The sequence below is a fragment of the Rana temporaria genome, chromosome 1 (genome assembly GCF_905171775.1).
Source record: "Rana temporaria chromosome 1, aRanTem1.1, whole genome shotgun sequence".
NCBI classification, from domain to species: domain Eukaryota; kingdom Metazoa; phylum Chordata; class Amphibia; order Anura; family Ranidae; genus Rana; species Rana temporaria.
In genome coordinates, this window is record NC_053489.1 from 135,380,502 (window position 1) to 135,406,301 (window position 25,800).

Consider the following 25,800-nt stretch of genomic DNA (forward strand, 5'->3'; position numbering starts at 1 on the left):
ATTGGTCCAGATAGCAGGCAGGGATGTGGTCAGCAGCAGCAAAAGGATCAAAGGATCGTCCATGCAGCAGGCAGGAATACGGTCCATAGTTAGTACATGCAGCAGGCAGAGGTATGGTCAGCACAGCCAGAGTATTTGTCCAGGGAGCAGGCAGAACCATCAAGCTTAGGGCATCGGTCAGGAAAGAATGGGGACAGGGGTAGAGGCTTCTCCCACCCAAATCGCTTTGAAGCCTCCGGACAACCAGACCCTGTTCTGGGAACACAGAAAACCAAAAACTGGTTTTCTGAACTCAGAACACTATTCTGGAGCCCCTCACATATGTGAGACCCCTGTGTAGCAGGGTGAAAGATCAGTCCAAGGGGAAGGCAAAAACATGGTCAACAGGCCGAGGTCAGTGCAGGTAAAAGGCAGAAATAGACATTAGGCAGAGGCATAGTCGATACAGTCCAGGGTCAGTTCACGTGAAAGGCAGAAACACGGCGGATAAACAATGCAGACGGTAGGCAGAGGCATAGTCGAGAAACAGGCCAGGGTCAGTTCACATGGAAGACAATGATATGGTTGGTTGAGGCAGGGAAATAATCAGGACAGAAATTGAAAACGGGGAAAATATAGGCTAATAGTTTTCAAGAGAATGATATCGCTTATAGCATTCTCTGAGGCAAAGGCCAGGTTGGGAGGGACAGTCGGGACAATGGTAGCTGGTGTCTTTTCTAATTCCTCTTTTGGTGCACACCCGACATTTTTTTTGGCGTCTTCTTCCAGATTGTGATGGTGGAATAGGCTCCAGAAAATGGCGCTCATGTAGTCTGCTGACACAATCGGAGTGAATGCTTTCTGGGGGGGATACTTGTGGATATATCAGGGCAGTGACAATTTCTTCGATAAACGTTATGAAGGTGGTGGGTCTCTCCGTTGATTTTTGATAGATGATGAAAGAATTTAAAAGGGCCAAATGAAAAAAGTAAATTGCGACTTTTTTATACCAGAATAGGGATTTTCGGGTTGAAAGATAGGGCTGCAACATTTGGTCATTTAAATCCACCCCCCCCCCATGTATTTATTGTATTCATTGATGCAGGAAGGCTTGCGAAAGGTTCTGCGTCTTCTGCGAAGTTCCACCGAGGTGTCGTCATGGATGGTGGACATCATGTACACATCTTTCCTATCCCTCCACTTTACAGCCAACACTTCCTCGTTCCTCAAGCTTGCCGATTCCCCCCTTTGAATGGTTGTGGTGACAAGACGCTGTGGGAAGCCCTTTCGGTTTTTTCTGGTTGTACCACAGGCCAGAGTTTTTTTTAGGTAGAGGTGGCGGAGAAGGGGCAGGCTGGTGTAATAGTTGTCCATGTAAATATGATACCCCTTTTGGAGGATTGGGAATGCCAAATCCCAAACAATTTTTCCACTTATTCCCATATACGATGGACACTCAGGGGGCTGGAGCTGGGAATCTTTGCCTTCGTACACACGGAATGAGTGCAAATAACCGGTGGAGCTTTCACAGAGCTTGTTGAGCTTCAAGCCATACCTCGCCCGCTTACTGGGGATATATTGCTTGATTCCCAGCCGGCCTGTGAAATGCACCAGGGATTCGTCCACAGAAATGTTTTTTTCAGGGACATAAAGTTTGGCAAACTTCTTGGAAAAAAAATTAATTAGGGGGTGAATTTTATATAGTTTGTCAAAGTTTGGGTGATTTGGGGGGGGGCACTGTGAGTTGTCACTAAAATGCAGGAACCGCATTATAATTTCGTATCGGGACCTGGGCATGGCTGATGAAAAAATTGGCATATGGTGGATGGGTTTGATCGACCAATATTTATGCAATTCATTTTTTTTTGTAAGCCCCGTATTGAGTGTTAGGCCTAAAAACAATTTAAACTCCATAACTGTTAGGGGTCTCCATTCAAAAGGGCGGGCATAGCTTGAGCTGGGGTTGTTTTGAATAAATTGTTGGGCAAAAAGGTTGGTTTGGTCCACGATGCCTTGAACTAATTCGTCAGGGAAAAATAAATTAAAACAATCAATTTCTGAAAAACCCTCAGTGTGGACCTGTACACCTGGCTGTGCTGTGAAAGGGGGGATCATGGCTGACCCTGTTCTAGAAGACGGCCACAATGGGTTTGCCAAGGTATCTGGTAGCTGGGTTTGGGCCCTAATTCTTTGGCGTGCAATTCTGGGACTTTCCTCCTGGGGTCCAGCAGCGCTTGTACTGGGCCTCTCCTCCTGGGGTTCAGCAGCGCTTGTACTGGGCCTCTCCTCCTGGGGTCCAGCAGCGCTTGTACTGGGCCTCTCCTCCTGGGGTCTAGCGCCGTTGGCACTGCTGGTAGCTGCCTGGTGTTCAGACCGTCGTCTTTTTGGACAGACTGTTTCCTCCTCTAATTCGGATCCTGATATGCTGCCTTCGGGGGGCTCATATTCTGAATCGGAATCAGAAATGTAACTGGGCGATGGGACCTCCCCGTTGCTCTCATCGGTCTGACTCAGTATTTGGTAAGCCTCTTCTGCTGTGTATACCTTTCTGGACATGGCTGTATGATGGGTGACACTGATGGGCTGCACGTCAGAGACTAGTAATTGGCTGCAGATAGGTACTCTGATGGGCTCACGGGACAGGTACTCTGATGGGATTACAGGTACTCTGACGGGATGGATGGACAGGTACTCTGATGGGATTACAGGTACTCTGATGGAATGGATGGACAGGTACTCTGATGAGCTCAGACAGGTACTGATGACAGGTACTATGCGGTGGTACTGATGGCAGGTACTATGCGGTGGTACTGATGGCATTTACTATGCGGTGGTACTGATGGCAGGTACTATGCAGTGGTAATGATGGCGGGTACTCTGATGGCGGGTACTCTGATGGGATGGATGGAAAGGTACTCTGATGAGCTCAGACAGGTACTAACAGGTACTATGCGGTGGTACTGATGGCAGGTACTAAGCGGTGGTACTGATGGCAGGTACTATGCAGTGGTACTGATGGCGGGTACTTTGAAGTGGTACTGAAGGCAGGTACTCTGATGGCGGGTATTTTGATGGGATGGATGGACAGGTACTCTGATGAGCTCAGACAGGTACTGATGACAGGTAATATGCGGTGGTACTGATGGCAGGTACTATGCGGTGGTACTGATGGCAGGTACTATGCAGTGTTACTGATGGCGGGTACTTTGAAGTGGTACTGAAGGCAGGTACTCTGATGGGATTGATGGACAGGTACTCTGATGAGCTCAGACAGGTACTGATGGCAGGTACTATGCGGTGGTTCTGATGGCAGGTACTATGCAGTGGTACTGATGGCGGGTACTTTGAAGTGGTACTGAAGGCAGGTACTCTGATGGCGGGTACTCTGATGGGATGGATGGACAGGTACTCTGATGAGCTCAGACAGGTACTGATGACAGGTACTATGCGGTGGTACTGATGGAAGGTACTATGCTGTGGTACTGATGGCAGGTACTATGCAGTGGTACTGATGGCTGGTACTCTGATGGCAGGTACTCTGATGGCGGGTACTCTCAGGTGGTTCTGATGGCAGGGGTACTCTGATGGCAGGGGTACTCTGATGGCAGGGGTACTCTGATGGCAGGGGTACTTTGATGGGTACTGATGGCAGGGGTATGCTTTATTGGGGGGGGGGGGGGGGGCAATCTGGGAAGAGTAGTTGTACAATGTTTCACTCACTGTTCGTTAGACTCCTCTCTCCTCACACTGGAACGGTGTGTGAGGAGGAGAGCCCAGCAACAGCAGTTACACTGCTGTTTGTTTACATTTGTGAACAGGCTGTGATTGGACACAGCCTGTCACGTGGTAAAGAGCCATTTCATTGGCTCTTTACGCTGATCGGGGTTGTGCTTTGTCCGAGGGGAAAAGCCTCAACCACGATCGGCGCGCACAAGCGGCGTGCACGCTGCTCTGTATAGTGACCGGCTGTGATTGGATACAGCCGGTCACGCTGCCACTGGACCCCCGCCACCCGGTAATTGCCGTCATCGGGGGTCCCGCCGCAGTAGCGGCGGGAAGACGAGGACGTCAAATGACGTCCGCCCAGGATGGGAGATCCCATCTGCGGACGTCATTTGACAATTGCCGGGTATTGAAGTGGTTAAAGAAAAAAATATATATAGAGAGAGAGATTTTTTATAGATGGAGATATAGATTATATATATATATAAGATAGATAGATAGATATTTTTTTCTTTAAAGCAGAGGCCCTAAAGAATAGAATAGAAATAGAAAATAGAAAATCGCACATTCAGCCTAGTCTTTCATGCGTATTTAAAATGACTGGTGTGCCATTTTTAATATTTACTTCAGTACCATGCTTGAAAGAGCCATTAATGTGCAGGTAATCGATATGCATTTTTTATCCGTTGTCTGTCACTGCATACATCAAAGTGCTCACCTTCTATAGAAATAATATGTTTAGCATGTATGTGATTGATCACCTCAAGTTTTAGTTCTCTTTGTGACTTCTGTTTTTCAAAGGCTTGTACTTGGGTACTTGCTTTGCAGTGCTGGATCCTAACATGTACATATTTGCCCCATTATTTTAATAATTGGCATATGACATTGCAGTTGAGCAAAATCACTACAGAGTACTAAACAGTTCTGCTACTAGAATTATGATACAGCAGGACCATAAAGTTGTAGCTGCCACCAACTCCATTTTTGTGTTTTTCATGCAGTACATATTATTTTGAGGACCCTCTGGATGACTGAATTATGCTCATGTTGCTAATGTTCTCCATTTAGTAAAGATTTAATTTTCTTCTGGCTACACAGAAGACACATAGTATCATGCTGGCCTCATTGCTTTAACATGTATGCAAACTACAAATGTCTCCTATTTACTCCCTTATGACCTGCTAAATATGCCATGGAAATAGTTTTATAATATCTATTTGACAAGTAGAAAAAGTAGCTGTTTATTTTGCCGAAAATCTTATGATCTGATGATTTCTTCTGTGCTCTGCCTGTAAATAGCCATGGGTGAACCCACTATCTCTGTGGACTACAAAACACCTCTTCCTGTTATGGAGAAGAGAGGAAGGTGTTTTAATGCGCTATTATGATTTTTTGTAAACTTCAAATCTATCAAATTTTGTTTTGGGGTTTAAATGTGCTTTAAAGTGGTTCTAACAAGGTTTATACTTACCTGCACTGTTAACTGGTATTGCAGAGAGAAGCCCCAAACCACCACCTCTAGGATTACCTGCTCAGCTCCTCTTCTGTGTCTGCCCTTCATAGCAAGCTGATTGGTATGTTGGCAGACCTATCACCCTCACTCCTGAGCCGTGCCGTTTGGCCATAGACACACACAACACGGTTTGGCCCCACCCCCGCTCCCTTTACAGTGGATTTGATTGATGGCAGCAGGAGTCAATCGCTCCCATTGCTATCAATCTGCCCTGTTAAACCAGGAAGAAAGCGTAGCAGTGCTGCAGGCGGGAACAACACTGGATTTATACAGGGCATAGGTTAGTATTCGGGGGGCGCAAGCAGTTGGTGAAATTTATTTTTTACATTAATACAGGTAATGTATTAAAATAAAAAAAATAAAAAAAGTCTTTAATTTAAAATGTTGGTCTTGTATTTAATTTTCAGCGATCAGGTGAACGTACAAGATTGCCCTGGTAGCTGGGAATTGTCTGCCCCGGGCAGGTAACTTCAAAATGGGTATAGGTATACCAGTGCATAAATCACAGTGCCCATTTCACCATCCCATACGTGGGGACAGTAATGTGAAGGGTTTTGAGGAAGTAACGTGTGAGGAACTGAGCACTGTAAGGTGGGAGGGGCTTAGAAAAGTAATAAGGTTGGGGGCTGAGGACAGTAATGTGGGGGTTGAGTACTTTAATGTGGGGACGCTGAGGACAGTAATGTGTAGGTGGCTAAGGACTGTAATGTGAAGGGGGAGTGGGACATTAATGTGGGTGAATGGTGTAAAAAGGGGCAGAGTACTCTGCAGTGAAGGAACATGGGGACAGTACTGTTGGGGGAGTTTGAGGTCAAGGAAGTGTGAAAACACTACTGTCAAAGGGGTGGGAGGGGAAGCTGAGGATACTCATCAGGAAGGGATCTTGATGTGAAAGGGAGGGGACTGCGATGTGATGTGAAGTGAGGACTTAAAACACTGATGTAAGATTGGGTTCAGATCTGTGCATGTGCATTTGTTGCAAATGTTGTTGGTAGATCAGTCCTTTCATTTTAATGGGCTGGACTACCCTCGAGAAACATGGAGAAAGAAGTCCCCAACCCTTTTTTTAAAATCGCATTGCACCAAGCTCTATGCTCTGTGCTGCAGCAACATTCTGTTTGGCATCAGTAACCAGAAGTTACTCTACCACTCCTACGCGGATGACACGCAACTATATTTTCGCATCTGCAACAATAAGGATCATTATCTCGGACTAGAGAAATGCCTTACTTGGATTGAAAATTGGATGACGGAGAGTTACCTTAAACTCAACTGCTCAAAAAAAAGAACTTCTCCTGTTTCACGCCAACCGAAAGAGACTTCCCGCACCAATATGGACACCGCCGCCCATTCTGGGACAAACCATCACCCCTAGCACCAAAGTCAAAAGTCTGAGTCATTTTTGACACCCACATGACAATGGATGCACAAATAGGGTCAGTAGTCAGCGGATCCCACCATCCGATGCGCCTACTACGTAGACTCATTCCCTTTATCCCGAAAGAAGACATGGCAGTCGTGGTGTGTACAATTATCAACTCCAGACTCGACTATGCAAATGCCCTCTACCTCGGACTCCCAAAATACCAAATCACTCGTCTGCAAGTCGTTCAAAATACGGCCGCTCGACTCGTGACTGGGAAAAAAACATGGGAATCAATCTCGCCTTCACTGGGATCCCTTCATTGGTTGCCAGTAAAAGACAGAATCACTTTTAAGGCAACTCTGTCTGACACATACGTGTGTTCAAGGAAATGCCCCCCAATATCTATGCGAAAAATTAAAATGTCACAGCCCCAATTGCGTTTTGCGATCCACCAACCAAAATCTACTCCAGATACCCAAAGCCAGATACAAGTCCAAAGGAGAACGAAGATTTGGAATCCAAGGACCTAGACTATGGAACGCTCTACCAACCAGCATCCGGTTGGAGGTGAATCACCTGGCCTTCAGAAAAAACTCAAAACCCATCTTTTCTGAGGGCAAAAGTACAGTAGGGAAAGGATACTAAGCGCCCAGAGGTGATTCGGTTCGCATGTGTTGCGCTATATAAGTTTCTCACTCACTCACAACCAAAAATACGTCACAGGTGCCAGTGTTTGGGGGTGCCACTAAGAATTAATCTCACTGTTGTGCTTCTTCTAAAGTGCAGTGCTTCTCTGATTAATGCCCTCCTTGCCTGGCCTATCAGTTTAGGTGGGTGGCCATGTCTTGGTAGGTTTGCGGTTGTGTCATACTCTTTCCATTTTCGAATGATGGATTGGACAGTGCTTTGTGAGATATTCAAGGCTTGGGATATTTTTTTATAATCTAACCCTGCTTCTCCACAACGTTATCCCTGACCTGTCTCATGTATTTCTTGGCCTTTATAATGTGGTTTGTTCACTAAGGTTCTCTAGCAAACCTCTGAGGGCTTCACAGAACAGCTGTATTTATACAGAGATTACATTTCACACAGGTGGACTCTATTTACTAATTAGGTGACTTCTGAAGGCAATTGGTTCCACTGGACTTTAGTTAGGGGTATCAGAATAAAGCGGGCCGAATACAAATAAAAACACGCCAAACTTTTCAGATATTTATTTGTAAAAAAAAAAAAAAAAATTTTTATAATTTTCACTTCACAAGCATGTGCCACTTTGTGTTGGTCTATCACAGAAAATCCCAATAAAATACATTTACGTTAATGGTTGTAGAATGACAAAATGTGGAAAATGTAAAGGGGTATGAATACTTTTTCAAGGCACTGTATATTACACAGTGTTCCAACAATTTTAGAATTTGGGTTGTATATCCGGAAAAGGGGTTTTGACTAACCATACACTTTTTAAATAGAAACTGCCAGGTGGCCCTGAAAAAAAATAAAACATACCATCTTTAACCACTTAAGTATCATCCTGTAAAAAAACTCATTCCATACCAGGTAATGTTTTTTTTTTCCAGTGCTGTTAGTTTGACACGCACACTGTCTCACACATCAGTGTATCCAAACAAATGTTACATCATTTTGAGAAAGAGCTTCCTTTTGGTTATATTTGATAACCACTGTTATTCTTTAGCAGTCTAAAGGCAAAAAAGTTCTCAGTTCTGCACACTGTATCTGTAAACGGCGCCGTCCGATTACAGCTTAGTCAAAAACTTTTTTGCTTACATTTTTTGTATATTTCCACATACAATGTGGACAGATTAAAATTCCTGTTAGGTTTTTACTTCTATTTGTTGAGATTTTCCCTCATTCAAAACAATTTCACCAGACAAGGAAGTAAGGGGATATCGTCAAGGGCTGCCACCCGTGTGAATGAGCCCGAAATGATTGATCATTGAAGGAAATGGTAAAGGAACAATAAATGTTTATTAATAAAGAATGTTTTGACAAGGTGTCATTTCTTTTTAGAAATGGTATATGTATCTCTGGAAAAATATATTACAAGCAGTAGAATTATTCATGCATTCCTGTTAATCTGAAAGTAAATCCAATTCCTTTCCAACACATTTTTTGTGTTTCCTAGGGACCTGGCGGCACGGAACTGCCTAGTAGGTGAAAATAATACTTTGAAAATCAGTGACTTTGGCATGTCTCGTCAGGAGGATGATGGAATATATTCATCCTCTGGTTTAAAGCAGATCCCTATCAAATGGACAGCTCCAGAAGCTCTTAACTATGGTAAGGCTCATTTTTTTCAACTATGACAGTATTACTTTTTCAACTGTGATCAATGCATTTTATTTGCTGTACTATATTACATATTACACATTCTCATGCTTTTAACATTTTTTTTCTTGTACTTAGTGAATTTCAGACTGCAGATGTTAAAAGTATTTCTCATTTCTGACCCACGTTGCTTACAGGGCACTCGTATATGGAAATTATGTGGCTGTGGTTAAAAATGTTGCTTTTTGCTTGCAGCCACACAAAGACATAGTCCTAAAGTGGTTGTAAATCCATAAATACAAAAAAAGACAAAGGCATAATGAGCTAGTGTGCATCTCCTGTATGTAATCTGATGGCACTCGTTCTTTCCCCCTCCCTGTCTCCTTTGAAGCTATAGGTGGGCATCGATCAGGTTACACTGATGTCAATGGTAAAGCTGCATTCATGTCAATTTTGAGGCTGCGTTCATCTCAATTGTGAGGCTGCACTCATGGCAATGATGAGGCTGCATTCATGGCAAGTGTAAAGCTGCATTCAGAGGTTGCATTTGTGGCAATGGTAAGGCTATAAGAGGCATCATATAGATATATAAAAACAAGCATACATAAAATATCTTGATAGATTTAAAGATAAGACCCAGAACTCTGGGCATACCTGACCTCCTCCAACAAACAAGAAATAAAACACACATGGAGCACTATCACCTACAAAGGCCCTTATAGAGGCCTATCCATGAAGAATTATGTCCCTTACCAGCTAGTGTGGTACTAGGCCTGGGACATCTAGCTATGCTTGTCATATAGAATAACATTTGCAAGAGGCAATTGATCTATGCTGATGGGTACATTTTTCACGTATAAGCATGTTATCTACTTGTTGCACCCACTGCCTCCTGGTAAGTACCTGAGGAGCTATCAGTTTGCGAGCGGTATACAAGAAACGTAACATCACAATATGCGCATGGAGGTAAGGGAATTCTCCTGCGCACACAACAAGCAATGGGGTCCCTCTGAATACAAAACACAAATACTTGTGAAATCCTATCCAAAATCTCATAACAATAGCGGGAAAGCTTGGGGCGTTTCCAAAGCATGTGAAGAAAATAACCATGATCTTTTGGTCACAAGGGAGTGCTTCTATTTCCCAGTCTGTGTAACTGGACTGGCGTTCTATGAGCCCTATGTAGTAAATATAAATGAGAACGTTTTTGGGAGGCTGACACTGAGACCAAGGGGGCAGAAGACAAACAAAGCTCCCAAGTTTCACTATCAATGATGCCCAGGTCCTTCATTATTTTCTGCATAGCAACGCAGCAGCATCCTAGAGGGCATTAAGGAGAATGGAATAACTTCTAGAGATCATACCGTTTTTATCGCTTGCCAGGAGAACATTCTGAACTATGGGATGATCAGTAAAATGTAGTCTAGAAAACCAGGATCATGAATTGGGAGCGTGTCTCAGCTGCAAGTATCTTCAAAACTGGTTTCGAGGTAGGGCAAACTCCACTTGTAGATCTGAGAAAGATTTAAGGGTCAGGCCAGTATAAACCTGATGCATATTTTTGATTCCTGCTCCCTCCCAATCCCGAAAACCCTCTAATTTAAGTACTTCTCTATAGTTAAAATTATGAGCGTATGAGATAAGGAGCCCTGTATGCCTACTGTAGTTTTAACATGGGGCCATAGTGTCCTAATAAAACAATTGTTGGAGCCATATACAGTATTCTAGGTGCGTAAACCCTACCTCCAAAAAAAAAAGTCCACCCTGGTCTTTTCTAAGTTGCAAGGTCATTAACCCCCTTCCTGCCCAAATCATTTTTCAGCTTTCACCGCTGTCACACTTTGAATGACAATTGCGCGATCATGCTACACTGTAACCATGTGATTTTTTTTATAATTTTCTTCAAACAAATAGAGCTTTCTTTCAGTGGTATTTAATCACTCCTAGTTTTTTTATCCAAAAAAAAAACTATTTTGAAGATTTTTTTGTCTTAGTTTCTGTTAGTAAATTTTGCAAATAAGTAATTTTACTCCTTCACTGATCGGCGCTGGTGAGAAGGCACTGATAAGGTGGCACTGGTGGGCACTGGGCACAGATGGGCGGCTCTGGTGGGCAGCACTATTGGCCAGTACTGACTGGCACTTTTGGGCACTGATTTCTGGCAGTGTTGGGCACTTAATTGTAATCGGGGCACTGATTATCAGTGCCCTTATTACATACCTAGCTGTCCCTTGTGGAAGTAGGTTCATTTCTATGTGTTGAGTAGGGTCAGGGGTGACCTGAATATCCAAATAATGAAAAGAAGAGACTTTTTGCACTGACCTTGCACTTTCGGATAGCCAGGTCATCTAATTGCAGAAGGACTGATTTATTCCATTTAATGGAAAAAACAAATAAGGCACCGAAAGCCTCAATGAGGGTCATAACAGCCTGCAAATTTCCCTGTGTATGTCCCAAGTATAACAGTGTATCATCAGCATAAAGTGAAATAATAACCTTTGTACCCCTTTGGAATCCAACTATGTTGGCCAACTAATGTATGTGAGCTGCCAGGATTTCTAAAGGAAGAGAGAACAGGGGTGACAATGAACACCCCTGTCTAGTGCCCCTGTGGAGCACAAAGGGCTCAGACAGTTCTCAATTTGCCCGAATCCGAGCAGAGTGACGTGCATAGAGTTCCTGGACCCATCTGATGATATGTTTGCCTAAACCTAAGTGCTCCAGAACAGCCCACAGATGAGGCCACTCGACATTCTCAAATGCCTTAGCTGCGTCTAAGGAGAAGATGGCACAATTGCCAGGGTTACCAACAGGTAATTGTAAATTCAAGAAGAGTCTCCTAATGGTTTGTGCTATAGATCTAGTAGGGATGAATCCTGACTATTCCTTGTGAACCAGTTTGTGAATAAACCCCCCCCCCCCCCCCCACAATCAAGTGTGAATAACCTTTGTTACCTAGATGGAAGTGCCCTGGCTAGAATCTTGACATCTGCCGTAAGGAGGGAATCAGGGGGGCTCCATGGTTAACAGAGGACAGAATTAAAATTAGACTTGGAAAACTTAACATTAATAAATAAATGGGACCAGATGGCTTGCACCCGAGGGGTACTTGGGGAATTCAGTCAAGTAATTGCCAGACCATTGTTCTTAATTTTTACTGACAGTCTACTGACTGGAATGGTACCAGCTGATAGCACCAATATTTAAAGAGGGCCCAAAATACATCCCTGGGAATTAGACCAGTTAGCCTAACATAAATAGTATGTAAGCTCTTGGAGGGGATGATAAGGGACTAATGTACAAGATTTTAGTAGTGTATCTGGATTTTGCAAAAGCATTTGGCACAGTTCCCCATAAACGTTTACTGTACAAAATAAGGTCCGTTGGCATGGACCAAAGGGTGAATACATGGATTGAAAACTCGCTACAAAGGAGAGTTCAGAGGGTGGTGATAAATGGGGAGTACTCGGAATGGTCAAGGGTGGGTAGTGGGGTCCCCCAGGGTTCTGTGCTGGGACCAATCCTGTTTAATTTGTTCATAAACGACCTGGAGGATGGGGTAAGCAGTGCAATCTCTGTATTTGCAGACGATGCTAAGATTAGCAGGGCAATAACTTCTCCGCAGGATGTGGAAACTTTGCAAAAAGATCTGAACAAATTAATGGGGTGGGCAACTACATGGCAAATGAGGGTTCAGCGTAGAAAAACGTAAAATAATGCATTTGGGTGGGAGAAATACCTCCTGGGGGAATCTAGGCTGGAAAAATCCTGGGGGTCCTAGTAGATGATAGGCTCAGCAATGGCATGCAATGCCAAGCTGCTGCTAACAAAGCAAACAGAATATTGGCATGCATTAAAAAGGGGATTAACTCCAGAGATAAAATGATAATTCTTCCGCTCTACAAGACTCAGGTCTGGCTGCACCTGGAGTATGCTGTCCAGTTTTGGGCACCAGTCCTCAGGAAGGATGAACTGGAAATGGAGAGAGTACAAAGAAGGGCAACAAAGCTAATAAAGGTTTTGGAGGATATTGGTTATAAGGAAAGGTTGTGAGCACTTAACTTATTCTCTCTGGGGAAGAGACGCTTGAGAGGGAATATGATTTCAAATTACAAATGCCATACTGGTGACTCCAAAATAGGGATAAACAAGACCCGTGGCCACTCATTAAAATGAGAAGAAAAGAGGTTTAACCTTAAACTACGTAGAGTGTTCTTTACTGTAAGAGCGGCAAGGATGTGGAATTCCCTTCCACAGGTGGTGGTCTCAGCGGGGGCATCGATGGTATTAGATAAGCACCTGCACGTCCACAACATACAGGGATATACAAGGTAATACTGAAATAAAATCACACACATAGGTTGGACTTGATGGACTTGTCTCTTTTCAACCTCACCTACTATGTAACTCTGAGTGACATGGATCTATAGGAATCGTGTAAAAGAACGTCTTTTGCAGATTTTAGAAGCACCACAATCACTGCCTTATTCATAGACATGGGCAAAACCCCTATATGAAAAGCATCATTATAAACGTTTAGGAGAACCGGTATAATTGTCAGCATAATGCTTATAGATCTCGGATGGAAGGCCATCGGCCCCACGAGGTTTCCCATTATGAGATTGCGCCAAAGCCAACAAAAGTTCCTCCTCTATCAAAGGGACATTCAGCAGGCTAGCATCCAAGGCCAATAAGTGAGGCAGTGTACACCCATCTAGGAAACTAATAATTTCCTAATCAGAAGGATTGCACTTTAGAAGAATACAGATCAAAATGCACGAAACACTTGAATATCAGTTAGAAATTGAGAGGAGCCACGTACATCTTGTATGGCTGAGATATAAGATTGCTGGGTTTGTGCCAGCAGTGCCAACGTATGCCCAGTAATTTCCCCCTCCTCATAGTGCTTTTGCTATAGGAAGAATCTCTTTGTTTTCTGCTAAATGTAACTCCAGCTGGCGAAACATTGATTGGGCCTCAAGCCAGACCCTCTTATTGTAGTCAGTTGCATTGGCAATGTATGCAACCTCCACTCTTTGAGCTTCAGTAGTAATAAAGGTTTCCCAAGATTTTGTTTCAGACTTAAGAAATTATTTTGATAAACTGCCCTAGCATATAAGCTTTAGCTGTGTCCCATGTGGTGCCCAATTCTGCAGTACCCAAGTTCTGCTGGAAAAAAAAAAAAAAAACATTGAGCATATCCGGTACAGGATCCTGCTCTGGGACCAGGCACAACCAGAAGGGGTTCAGCACGCTTAGGGAAATTAGATACTAATAACTCAAACCACAACAGGGAATGATCAGAAATATTTCTGCCCTCATAATTAGAAGCGCCCGATAGTGAAAGTAACGCAGCATTGCCGAGGTCCAAGTCTATTCTAGATAACCCTTCATAAGTAGCAGAATAACAAGAAAACATTTTAGTAGCAGGGTGACGTATCCTCCAAACATCCTCCACAAGCAGACGAGAAAAAGGAGTAGGACCCCCACCCATAGAAGGTATGGGTGAGGGAGTAAAGAATTTTTCCCACTCTGAGTCTAAGTAATTATTAAAGTCTCCAACTGCCAAAAGTGGGGTGTCTGGAAAACTTACCATAAAGCAGTCCCACGTGCCTTTATGATCTCAGATGAGAATGGTGGAGGAAAATAAACACCTACAATCATGCATGTCAACACATTTATGGTACACATTAACAACACATAACAACCTTCAGAGTCGATGACCGCATTAGTACATGAAAATGTAGTCCCTTGGCGAATAAGAATTCTTGCGCCTTTAGAGTAGGAGGAGTAAGTAGAGTAGTACTGGCGAGAGGAAAGGTTTTGACGTAGGAGATAAATGTCTCTTGAAGACAAATGATAGAGGCATCTATCTATAATCACTTCATAGTTCTAAATACATCTAGCTTCTTAACTGGGCTATTAAGTCCCCTAACATTCCAGGACAGTACTTTTAGTGTAGTAGAAAGATGAAACCGGAATACATCACTGCAAAGTCCATGTTCAGTCTGGTCATGCCTGGCACTTGGTATATCAAGAATAGAGAAGTTGCGACCTGCAACATCCCACTAGATGCATCTTTAGGAAGGATTGTACAATTGTGTCTTTCTAGTTTTTTTCTATTAATATACATAATCTTTTTTTATTAATTATTATATGTACTTGTCCAATTATTCAATTTTGTTTCATTGTCATTGATTTTCTTTATGTATGTAGCTTGCAGATGCTGTATATTTTATAGAACTTCTCTTTTTTTTTTTTTTTTTCATATTGCAAGACTACAGTTTGGTATTATGTTTACTTGTGCTTCCATCATTTTTTTGCAAGAATTCAGAAACCAAACTGTCACCACATCATGGCAGGAACACCTGTCATCGGAAATCCTCTAGATAATTTACTGATTTCTCCTTGTACAGCTGCTAACAAGCTGCCACCATGTCATCTGACAATGTCTTGCAAGCCAATCTAAAATGTGTTTAATTATCATCTTTCCTTCTGTCGTTAGGGAAGAATGTCATCTTTGTCATGTCATCTACTGTATTTTACTTTCTGCAGTTGGTGGCAGTTACATGTAGTTCCACTAGTGTCCTGTATCTGATTCTTTATGTAGAAAATGACTACATCTTCAGACAGATAGCATTGTCTTTACATCTCTCGAGTCTTTCCACCTAACTTTATTGCAAGCGAGTACCCATTTTGTAATGGTGGTGTAATCTGGTAGATGTAGAAGCTAAGAACATACACAAAGAAAAACAATATCAAGGTCTAAATATTTAAGTGCTAAATACACCCTTACATTAGTAATTGAATAATATCCTATTGCTTTGTTATTAGCAAACCATAGAGCCATTCAGATCTGCTGTTGGAGGATGCAGGGCAAAGGTGCAATTTTTATTTTTGGTTATGCAATTTATAACAGTTACATTATCTCACAAAACTGAGTACACCCTGATTTTTTTTTTTATAATTTTTTTATTATATCTTTTCATGTGACAACACTGAAGAAATTACACTTTGCTACAATGTAAAGTAGCATAACAGTGTAATTTGCTGTCCCCTCAAAATAACTCAACAAACAGCCATTATTGTCTAAATTGCTGGCAACAAAAGTGAGTACACTCCTAAGTGAAAATGTCCAAATCGGTCCCAATTGGCCATTTTCTCCCTCCGGTGTCATGTGATTTGTTGGTGTTACTAGGTCTCAGGTGTGAATGGGGTGTGTTAAATTTGGTGTTATCGCTCTCACTCTCTCATACTGGTCACTGGAAGTTCAACATGGCACCTCATGGCAAACAACTCTGAGAATTTGATAACAAAAATTGTTGCTCTACATAAAGATGGCCTAGGCTATAAGAAGATTGGCAAGACCTTAAAACTGAGCTACAGCATGGTGGCCAAGACCATACAGTGGTTTAACAGGACAGGTTCCACTCAGAACAGGCCTCACCATGGTCGCCCAAAGAGGTTGAGTGCATGTGCTCAGCATCATATCCAGAGGTTGCCTTTGGGAAATAGACGTATGAGTGCTGCCAGCATTGCTGCAGAGGTTGACGGGCTGGTGAGGGTCAGCCTGTCAGTGCTCAGACCATACGCCACATACTGCATCAGATTGGTCTGCATGGCTGTAGTCCCAGATTACTGGAACCATGTCCTGTGGTCTGATGAGATCAAGATAAACTTATTTGGTTCAGATGGTGTCAAGCGTGTGTGGCGGCAACCAGGTGAGGAGTACAAAGACAAGTGTGTCTTTCCTACTCTCAAGCATGTTTGTGGGAGCGTCATGGTCTGGGGCTGCATGAGTGCTGTCGGCACTAGGGAGCTACAGTTCATTGAGGGAACCATGAATGCCAACATGTAATGTGACATACTGAAGCGGAGCATGATCCCCTCCCTTCGGAGACTGGGCCACAGGGCAGTATGCCAACATAATAATGACCCCAAACACACCTCCAAGACGACCACTGCCTTGCTAAAGAAGCTGAGGGTAAAGGCGACTGTCCAAGCATGTCTCCAGACCTACACCCTATTGATCATCTGCGGGGCATCCTCAAACGGACGGTAGAGGAGTGCAAGGTCTCTAACATCCACCAGCTCTGTGATGTCGTCATGGAGGAGGGGAAGAGGACTCCAGTGGCAACCTGTGAAGCTCTGGTGAACTCCATGCCCAAGAGGGTTAAGGCAGTGCTGGAAAATAATGGTGGCCACACAAGATATTGACACTTTGGACTAAATTTGGACAATTTCACTTAGGGGTGTACTCACTTTTGTTGCCAGTGGTTTATACAAATGGCTGTGTGTTGTTATTTTGAGGGGACAGCACATTTACACTGTTGTTCAAGCTGTACACTCACTACTTTATATTGTAGCAAAGTGTAATTTCTTCAGTGTTGTCACATGAAAAGATAGAATAAAATATTTACAAAAATGTGAGGGATGTACTCACTTTTGTGAGATACTGTATATTTAATGAACTGATAGAGTATTTCCCAGTGCATCATTACATTGTGCATGAGCGATTCAAAGGAAATGGTTTTCAAATCAGTTTTGCTTAATACTAAAAAACAGGTATTAAAGCAGTGTTAAACCCAACATTAAAATATAATATATTGCAGCATACCGATCATTTGATCTGATGGCTGCATTCGTTTTCCCCTGGAGATTTGGCCAGTAACACACCTCCTGTATTAAGGCCCGTACACACGATTTGATATTCCGACAACAATTGTCTGATGAATGTGTTTTGTCAGATAATTCGACTGTCTGCTCCATCGGACAATTGTTGTCGGAATTTCTGACCACAAATGTTGGCTGTGCATGCTCTCAAATTGTCCGACAACAAATGTGTTCCGTCGGAGTATCCGATCGTGTTTACACAAATCCGTTGGACTAAAATCCAAAGAGCAAACACTCATGCTCCGAACCAATGCTAAACATCAGACAATAGCAGAAGTTGCCCAAAGGGTGGCAGTAAAGAGCTAAAAATCATGTAGTTTGATGTATGTTTGCTGAAAATGTTCTGTCGTCTATGCAGAACAAGTTCACGGACAACGCCCTTTGGATAAAAAAAATCCACGCATTTGTCTGATGGAAGTCCGATTGTGTGTATGAGTGGCTCCAGTCTGGATGAAGGCACACAGAGGCAGATGTGGGCAGCAACATTTTCAATCTGGGGGGTGGGAAGTGTTGCATGTACTAGCACATTTTAAATACAGTTATGAACTAAAGCCAAACTCCAGCTAATACTTTATAATCTGTTACAGCTAACTGTTTTTCTCCTTTTGGGATAAATATTTTACATAATAAAAAAAAGCTGATTGTTGTAAGCACCCGTCAGTACTACATGGTCCTTCTTCACTGTCAAAATAACATACTAAAGGGGTTGTAAAGGTTCGTTTTTATTTTCTAAATAGGTTCCTTTAAGATGGTGCATTGTTGGTTCACTAACCTTTTCCTTCGATTTGCCTTCTAAATGTTTTTTTTCTTTGTCTGAATTTCTCACTTCTTCCTGTTTCTCCTCGGTAAGCTTGCCCCATCATACGTGCGGGGGTTCGTCAGCCAGAACAGCTTACTGAGGAGGAACAGGAAGTGAGAAATTCAGACAAAGAAAAAAAAAACATTTAGAAGGGAAATCGGAGGAAAAGGTTAGTGAACCAAAACTGCACTAGCTTAACTGGTTGCCAACCAGCCGCCGTCATTTTACGGCGGCAGGTCGGCTCCCCTGCGTGAGAGCACGTAGCTATACGTCGCTATACGCCACTCCCTTAAGCGGTCCCTGACTCCCGTGCGCGCGCCCAGGGGGCACAATCGCCGCCGGGCACCCGCGATTGCTCGTTACAGAGCGGGGACGGGGAGCTGTGTGTGTAAACACACAGCTCCTGGTCCTGTCAGGGGAGAAATGCCTGATCGTCTGTTCATACAATGTATGAACAGCGATCAGTCATTTCCCCTAGTGAGGCCACCCCCCCTTACGTTAGAACACACCCAGGGAACATACTTAACCCCTTCCCTGCCCCCTAGTGGTTAACCCCTTCACTGCCAGTAGCATTTTTATAGTAATCAATGCATTTTTATAGCACTGATCGCTATAAAAATGCCAATGGTCCGGAAAATGTGTCCAAAGTGTCCGCCATAATTTCGCAGTACCAACATTTTTTTTTTTACGAAAAATATGTAGAAAAATACGTATCGGCCTAAACTGAGGAATTTTTTTTTATATATATATATTTTTAGGGGATATTTATTATAGCAAAAAGAAAAAAATATATATTTTTTTTAAATTGTCGCTCTATTTTTGTTTATAGCGCAAAAAACTAAAAACCACAGAGGTGATCAAATACCAAAAGAAAGCTCTATTTGTGGGAAAAAAACAACGCCAATTTTGTTTGGGAGCCACGTCGCATGACCGCGCAATTGTCAGTTAAAGCGACGCAGTGCCGAATCGCAAAAAGTGCTCTGGTCTTTGACCAGCAATATGGTCCGGTGGTTAATGGAACCTATTTAGAATATAAAAAATGAACTTTTACAACCCCTTAACTGGCTGGATCATCAGATTAAAATGGACAAAAGAAAGTTTCAATACTGCTTTAATTCACCACATTTTCTTTTATATTCCTAATGTTTTATTTTGTTTGTGCGCACGAATACCAATTTTTGAGCATTTATTAGTAAACATATCATTTTGACATGTATCAGTGGACGTGCAGACTCTTAATCATTTTAAATTCTATATAATATGTGTTTGCTAGGGTCTTTAGTGAAATGTAATATCTTGTGTGTGTTTTTTATTGTTGCATGTGAAAATGAAAAATAAAAAATGGTTTAGGTTTCCGAGGAAAGAACTAGCGCCAGCACGTAACAGTGAAAGGGTTACAGCAGTCTTAAACATTTCAGTTGATACTTATAGCTTTTGTCATATTTTGTGAACGCTGTATTTATTCTCACTTCTCTGGTTATAGCAGTTTGGGATTTTTAAGTACAAGAATGGCTTGGCCTTTACAGTTTCTCCTAACTGCTGCTGTCACTCATCTCTGTGTTCAGTCTTGCCCTTAGCCACAACTTCAAACTCTGCTCCACTTGTCAAAGCAGTGCTTAGCAAGTATTAACCTGTCCCCGTATTCACCAGTGATCTTTCTGTTGTAAAATATCTTCACATTTATTCTTTGGGGGGAAAAAATGTCATTATAAAGAATAAATTAAAACTTTCTTCAAACATTTAAAGGCCAATCAATTTTAAGCATTCTTTTGCAGTGCATTATTGCATGTGTTGACGCTCATTATGGCATGCTTTATTGCATTAAGGCAATCCATTCATTATGCTAATAAACTTCAACGGATGAAAGCACATGTGTGACTCTCTTTAACAAATCTGTTGTGTTCTGCTTCATAGTACTGTGCATGGGGTTGCCATTCACAATACTGGCATTACAATGTACTGCACATAGAGTAGGTGTGTTGTCATATATTGGGCAACGTTTGTAAATGTGTGTTTTAGTGCATGTTGCGCCCAAGTGTCAATGGACCGTGAAAGTTTTCTTCACCCTCTGATTAGTGTAACCTTATTGGACAATTTTCAAATGAGAAAAAGAATGAGTTGCAAGGAATAATTGGTGGATATACAAAATCAAGTTAGTTCAGTTTAGTTTCTGTTCTGTTTTATTAAAATGCCTTCTGTTTTCAAATTCTTACTTAAGGCTGCGCTCACATTAGTGCAAAAAAAAAAGTATCGGTAATCGGTATCGGCGTTGTCTTAAAAAAGTGGTATCAGACAACCCTACTCTCCTATCATGCGGAGAGTAGGGTTGTCCCGATACCACTTTTTTAAGACAGAGTATAAGTACCGATACTTTTTTTCAATTATTTGCCGATACCGATTACAGATACTTTTTTTTTAATCTCATGTGACAGTGGCACATGTGTCTGACATCTCCCCTTTGAGACAGGGAAAGGGACTAGGGACACAGATTCCCCAGTCCCTTTCTCTGCAGCTTCAGCTGTGCTAAAAATGAATGGAGAGAAGACAGTGGCTCCTCTCCATTCATAAACTGAAACGGAGGGAGAGGGCAGCACGGAGAGGGAGAGGGCAGCACAGAGGGGGACACGGAGGGAGAGGGCAGCACGGAGGGGGACACGGAGGGAGAGGGAAACGCGGAGGGGTATAGCAGCAGAGCGGAGGGGGGCTGGAGGAGGATACAGGGACAGTCAGCGGTGATCGGTGCTGGTAACTCCCCTACCACACTGATCACCCTGACTGTCCAGGTATCTGGTGAAGCATCGGAGCATTTGCCCGAGTACTTGGGCAAATGCTCGGTATCAGTACCGATACTAGTATCAGTATCGGGGCAACCCTATAGGAGAGTGTGCCAGGCTCTCAGTGGAGCCGGTTCACACAGCTCCGTGGCAGCTGTGGAACAAATTGCATAGGGGCTCTGTGTGTCTGTGGCTCTGTTTGTTTTCAGGTCTGCATTCAGGAAAAAAAATTGAAACGGAGAACAGGGACGCACTGGACCCTTGCTGTGAGTCGCATCCGATCTAAGTGTGAACCCAGCCTTAAAGAGAAGTATGAAGAAAAAACTTGTACTCGCCTTGATGAAATAAGGCAGATGCCCCCCACCGGCTCTACTCCGTGAACTTAGATCAATGACTGCTGATTGCTCTGGTCTCAGTCTTCACTGAGCAGAGAATCGGTGACTGTCACCAGCTGTCAGTGTCACTTGGGGTCAGATTTGTCTGCCGCAATGTCACAGTCCTGCTAGAAATCGCTGATCGCCGCAATTACTAGTGAAAAATAAATATGCCCTAAATCTATCCAGGGTGGATTTGATTTAAATCAATAGTACAAAGGCTTTATTTAAATCAACTGTCAGCTCTGTCCTGCAGAGGCTCCTCCTCTGACCCGCTGTTGACTCACTGTGACAGTCGTCCCATTCACTTTAATGGGAGGGCTGGTGATGTGGCAGTGACACAACAAGTGACGTGGCAGCAGCAGGTGAGTGGATGCCCACTAACAGACGCTGCCATGATGGATCTAAAATGACAGGTGCTCTTTAAATGTAAGGACTTATTCTTGCTGGTAGTTAGAATCTTTAATATTTGTAAACAAAATGAAGGTTTCCTATTTAGAATAATAAATTGACAGGTTAGTAAAACTGCGATAGAACAAATTCAATCATACAGTTTGTATTTAGATTTGCAAAACAATGGGATAAAGGAATATTCCTGAACTTTGTTTTATCTCATGGTTAAATTGTGTGAATGCATCAATGCAGTGCATGTTATTCCCGCTTGCAGAGCTTGGATTCATTAAATGAGTTTACCAAAAATGTAAATATTGCAGAATATACGTTCTCATGCTACATAACATACATGTTAAAATTAATTTAATAAACATCAAAAAAATCGATCTAAATAAAAAAAAATCATATAAAAAAAAAAAAGATTTGTACAGATTCAGGGTGCATATAAGTGTTGGTTCTGATGCACATTGCATGGGTATGTCCTAATTTGGATGCCATGGCAGGGCTTTTTCTCACTAAAGTGATCGGCCCTGGATGCAGTCTGCAGATGACCAATTACATGTGAGTGGGTGTGATTAGCTACGAGACCTAATCAGTGGGACTTTCAACATGGCTGCCTATTCACAGGTAATTGTGGGAACTCCTGTTGGGGTTCTCGCATATAATCGTGGCAGGGTGTATTGGCAAGTGTGAATGCACCTGTAGACCCCTTTCACACTCGAGCGGTTTTCAGGCACTTTAGCTTTGGAAATAGCCTCTGCTAAGTGCCTGAAAACCGCCTCCCATTCATTCAAGTGTGATTTTTCACACAAGGCGGTGTGCTTGCAACATCTTTTGGGGCGGGTTGGGAGCGATGTATTTAGTGCATCCTAAAATACCTTGCCCTTTGGAATGAATGGGCAGCACTTCCAAAGCGCCTGAAAAGCATTACGAAAGCGCCGCAACACAGGAGTTTTTAACACCTTCTTTCGGTTTAAAAGCGGCCGAAAAGCACCACTTAAACAGCAGTAAAGTGCTGCTAAAATGATTAAAGGGGGTGTTGTTGCGCTTGCTAAAATACAAATATAACAATAAAGTGCTATGTTTAATCGAGTGCAAATGCCAGATGTGTAAATAAATACGCATAAATACCAATGTGTATCTAAATTAGTGAAAACGTGATCCAGCAACCACAATAAGTGAAAAATCCCAAAAAGCAGTGATACAATAAGATCGTAATAATGAATGGCTAAAAAAGATTGTTGACTTAATGCACAATGTGAGTCTCTGTGCAAAATAAATAAATAACAAATATTGCCAAAGAATAAATATATAGATGTGATAAATAAAAATTGCCTATAATCTTTTAATAGTGCTCCAATCCACAATGAATTTTGAGTGCAAAGTGCTTCAATCCAGGTGACCCCCGTTTTCCCCAGCCTCTCACCTTGGCTGGCTTGTAAACAAGCCTCTCTAAATCCACAATGACCGCCGATCCTGGATGGCAATAATAACCTCCATCATGGATGGATGGCTCTCAGAGATAAAATGAGAAATGGAGGGGATCCATAGTGCATTAACGTATGAACTTGTTTATTTAGTAAAAGTAATACACTTGCAGTTAAGACGATAACAGCATGCACTTCTCTCTCACAGAACAATAGCAATGGCACTTCCGCTCTCAGCCACGAGCGGAGGCGACGTCACCACCGGCTCTCTTTCCTGTTCCTCCCTTACACGTTACGTGGCTGCACACGCCACTTAATCATAGGGTGTCATCATCCTATAGTAAACTGCCTACTATGGGGGCACTAGGCAGGAGGGGAAGGGCCAGGAGCGTCGGGGGACCCAAGAAAAAGAGGATCCAGGCTTCTCTGTAAAACCATTGTACAGAGCAAATATAAGATGTTTGTTTAAAAAAAATTAAATCTACTTTTAATATCACTTTAAGAATAATTAAACACTGGCAGTGCAGTTGAAAATTCTGTTATGTGCGTGCCATTCATTTTTTCAGTAAACATTTTTGTACTCACTATTGTTAAAGTTCTCTGCCTTGCTTGTGCTGCTTTGAGAAACTTAATTGCATATAACCTTATATATCAAAGAAATTACTTTGGTGGAAAGCGTTAAATTACAGCTTGCTAAAGTTTTGAAGTAAGTGGGTAAGTAGACAAGTAAATTAATGTTACCTCCAACTGCACATTAAATGGGCTTAATTATGGGCTATTAAACTTGAAAACTAATTGGGCACAGCTGGAAAGGATATTTGAAGTGTGCACTAAATCCTCTGACATCAAGTAAGTTAACATGTTTTTGCTGCAAATTCTGCATTTAATGTATGGTGCAAAATGAGCCTTATTGGTGCACTAAAATTGAAGAATTTGTATTTGAAAACTAATTTGTTTCCTTTCGTAGCCTTTTTTTTTTTGTGTGTGTAATAATCTGGCTACAGATGCATAATTGATATGCCTAGTACAGTTGCCTTGTGGGGTTTTCCTTGTATTTATTGTAATTGCTGTCTTAGTCATGTTTTGTTTAGGCAGTATTAAACCCAAAACCAAAAATCAAATCCTTTGATGTGCAAGCAACATTTGTTTTCTTTTTTAGGCTTTTCCCTGTTTTCACCTGGTGATCTGGCCAGTAACACACCTCCAGTATTACACTCGGGATAAAGGAGCATAGGAGGCACATTTGGACAGCAGCATTGTCAGTCTGGGGGGAGGGGAGTGTTGGATGTACTGTACTTCCAGATTTAAACACACTAACAAATTAAAGCTGAACTCCAGCTAATACTTTATAAGCAGTTACGTCAAACTGGTTTTCTATTTTAAATGGGGGGATAACGGTTTTACATGAATAAATAAAAGCTGATCATTCGAAGTACTCTTGCTGTGTTAAATGGTTTATGTCATCCTTGTAAATGATAGGTCTGCAGGAGAGCGTGTTCTTAGTTAAAGGTAAATCTAAAGGAAATTTGACAAGAAAATTGTATAATGTATGGGCAGCTTAGGAATTAGTAACCCGCAATATAGTAATTGTTTTGTTTTTGGATTTAATACTGCTTTATGTATGTATGGCTGCTTTCACACTGGGGTGGGGGGCCTTAGCGGTAAAGCGTCACTAGTTTTAGCAGCGCTTTACCGCTGTTATATCAGCGCTTTTTGGCCGCTAGCGTTTTTTTTAACCCCCTGCTAATGGCGGAGGAAAGGGTTAAAAGCTCCCGAAAAGCATTTCTGCCAAAGATTTTAATGGCAGGGGGCAGTGTATACACCGCTCCTGCACCGCCCCAAAGATGCTGCTTGCAGATCTTCTTTCTTTCCCATCCTGCAAGCACCCCCTGTGTGAAAGCACTCCGGCTTTCACACTGGGGCTGCAGAAGAGGCAGTTTACAGGTGTTTTTCAGGCACTATTTATAGCACAAAAACACCCGTATGACACCTCGGTGCGAAAGTAGCCTAAAACCATCACACTTTTTAATTTTTGGGGGGGGGGTTTACAAAGCAAGACATATTCTTTATTTTAGTGAGAATGTATGAAGTCAGCCTATGAGACCTTAATAGGGCCTAGCTTCTGAAACTTGTAATGTTTTCAGGCTTTCCATTATTTTGCACAGATGAATCGATCAGTTTCACTCCCTAATACATGGGTGGAAATTCGAAACATCTTCTTTTTTTGAAAAACGAACTATTTTCTAATCAATGATGGGAGAATTTATGCGAGAAATATAATCGAAAAAGAAATGCGCATGTGCAAAAAAAGAAGATTCCCAGCTACGAAAATTCTTTTCTGTAGCATCACGAGGTGAAATTGAAGGCTTGGTTGGTCACATTTCCAAATCAATGGTGGCACCATCAGATCACAAAACGCACACATTTTTCTGATTTTCAAAAGAAAATTCTTTCGAAATTCGATCATGTATGGCCAGCTTTATTAAGTACCAC

General features: G+C 42.3%; 1 protein-coding gene across 4 annotated transcripts in view; it reads left to right on the top strand.

Moving 5' to 3' along the window:
- The window catches only part of FER (FER tyrosine kinase), a 353,477-nt gene that overhangs the window by 309,358 nt on the left and 18,319 nt on the right, over positions 1-25,800 (top strand). For all 4 annotated transcript variants that reach the window (XM_040343195.1, XM_040343168.1, XM_040343185.1 and 1 more), the window contains one exon: positions 8,725-8,879. In XM_040343195.1, the coding sequence (XP_040199129.1) occupies positions 8,725-8,879 (155 nt within the window). The remainder of the gene's footprint in view (positions 1-8,724; positions 8,880-25,800) is intronic.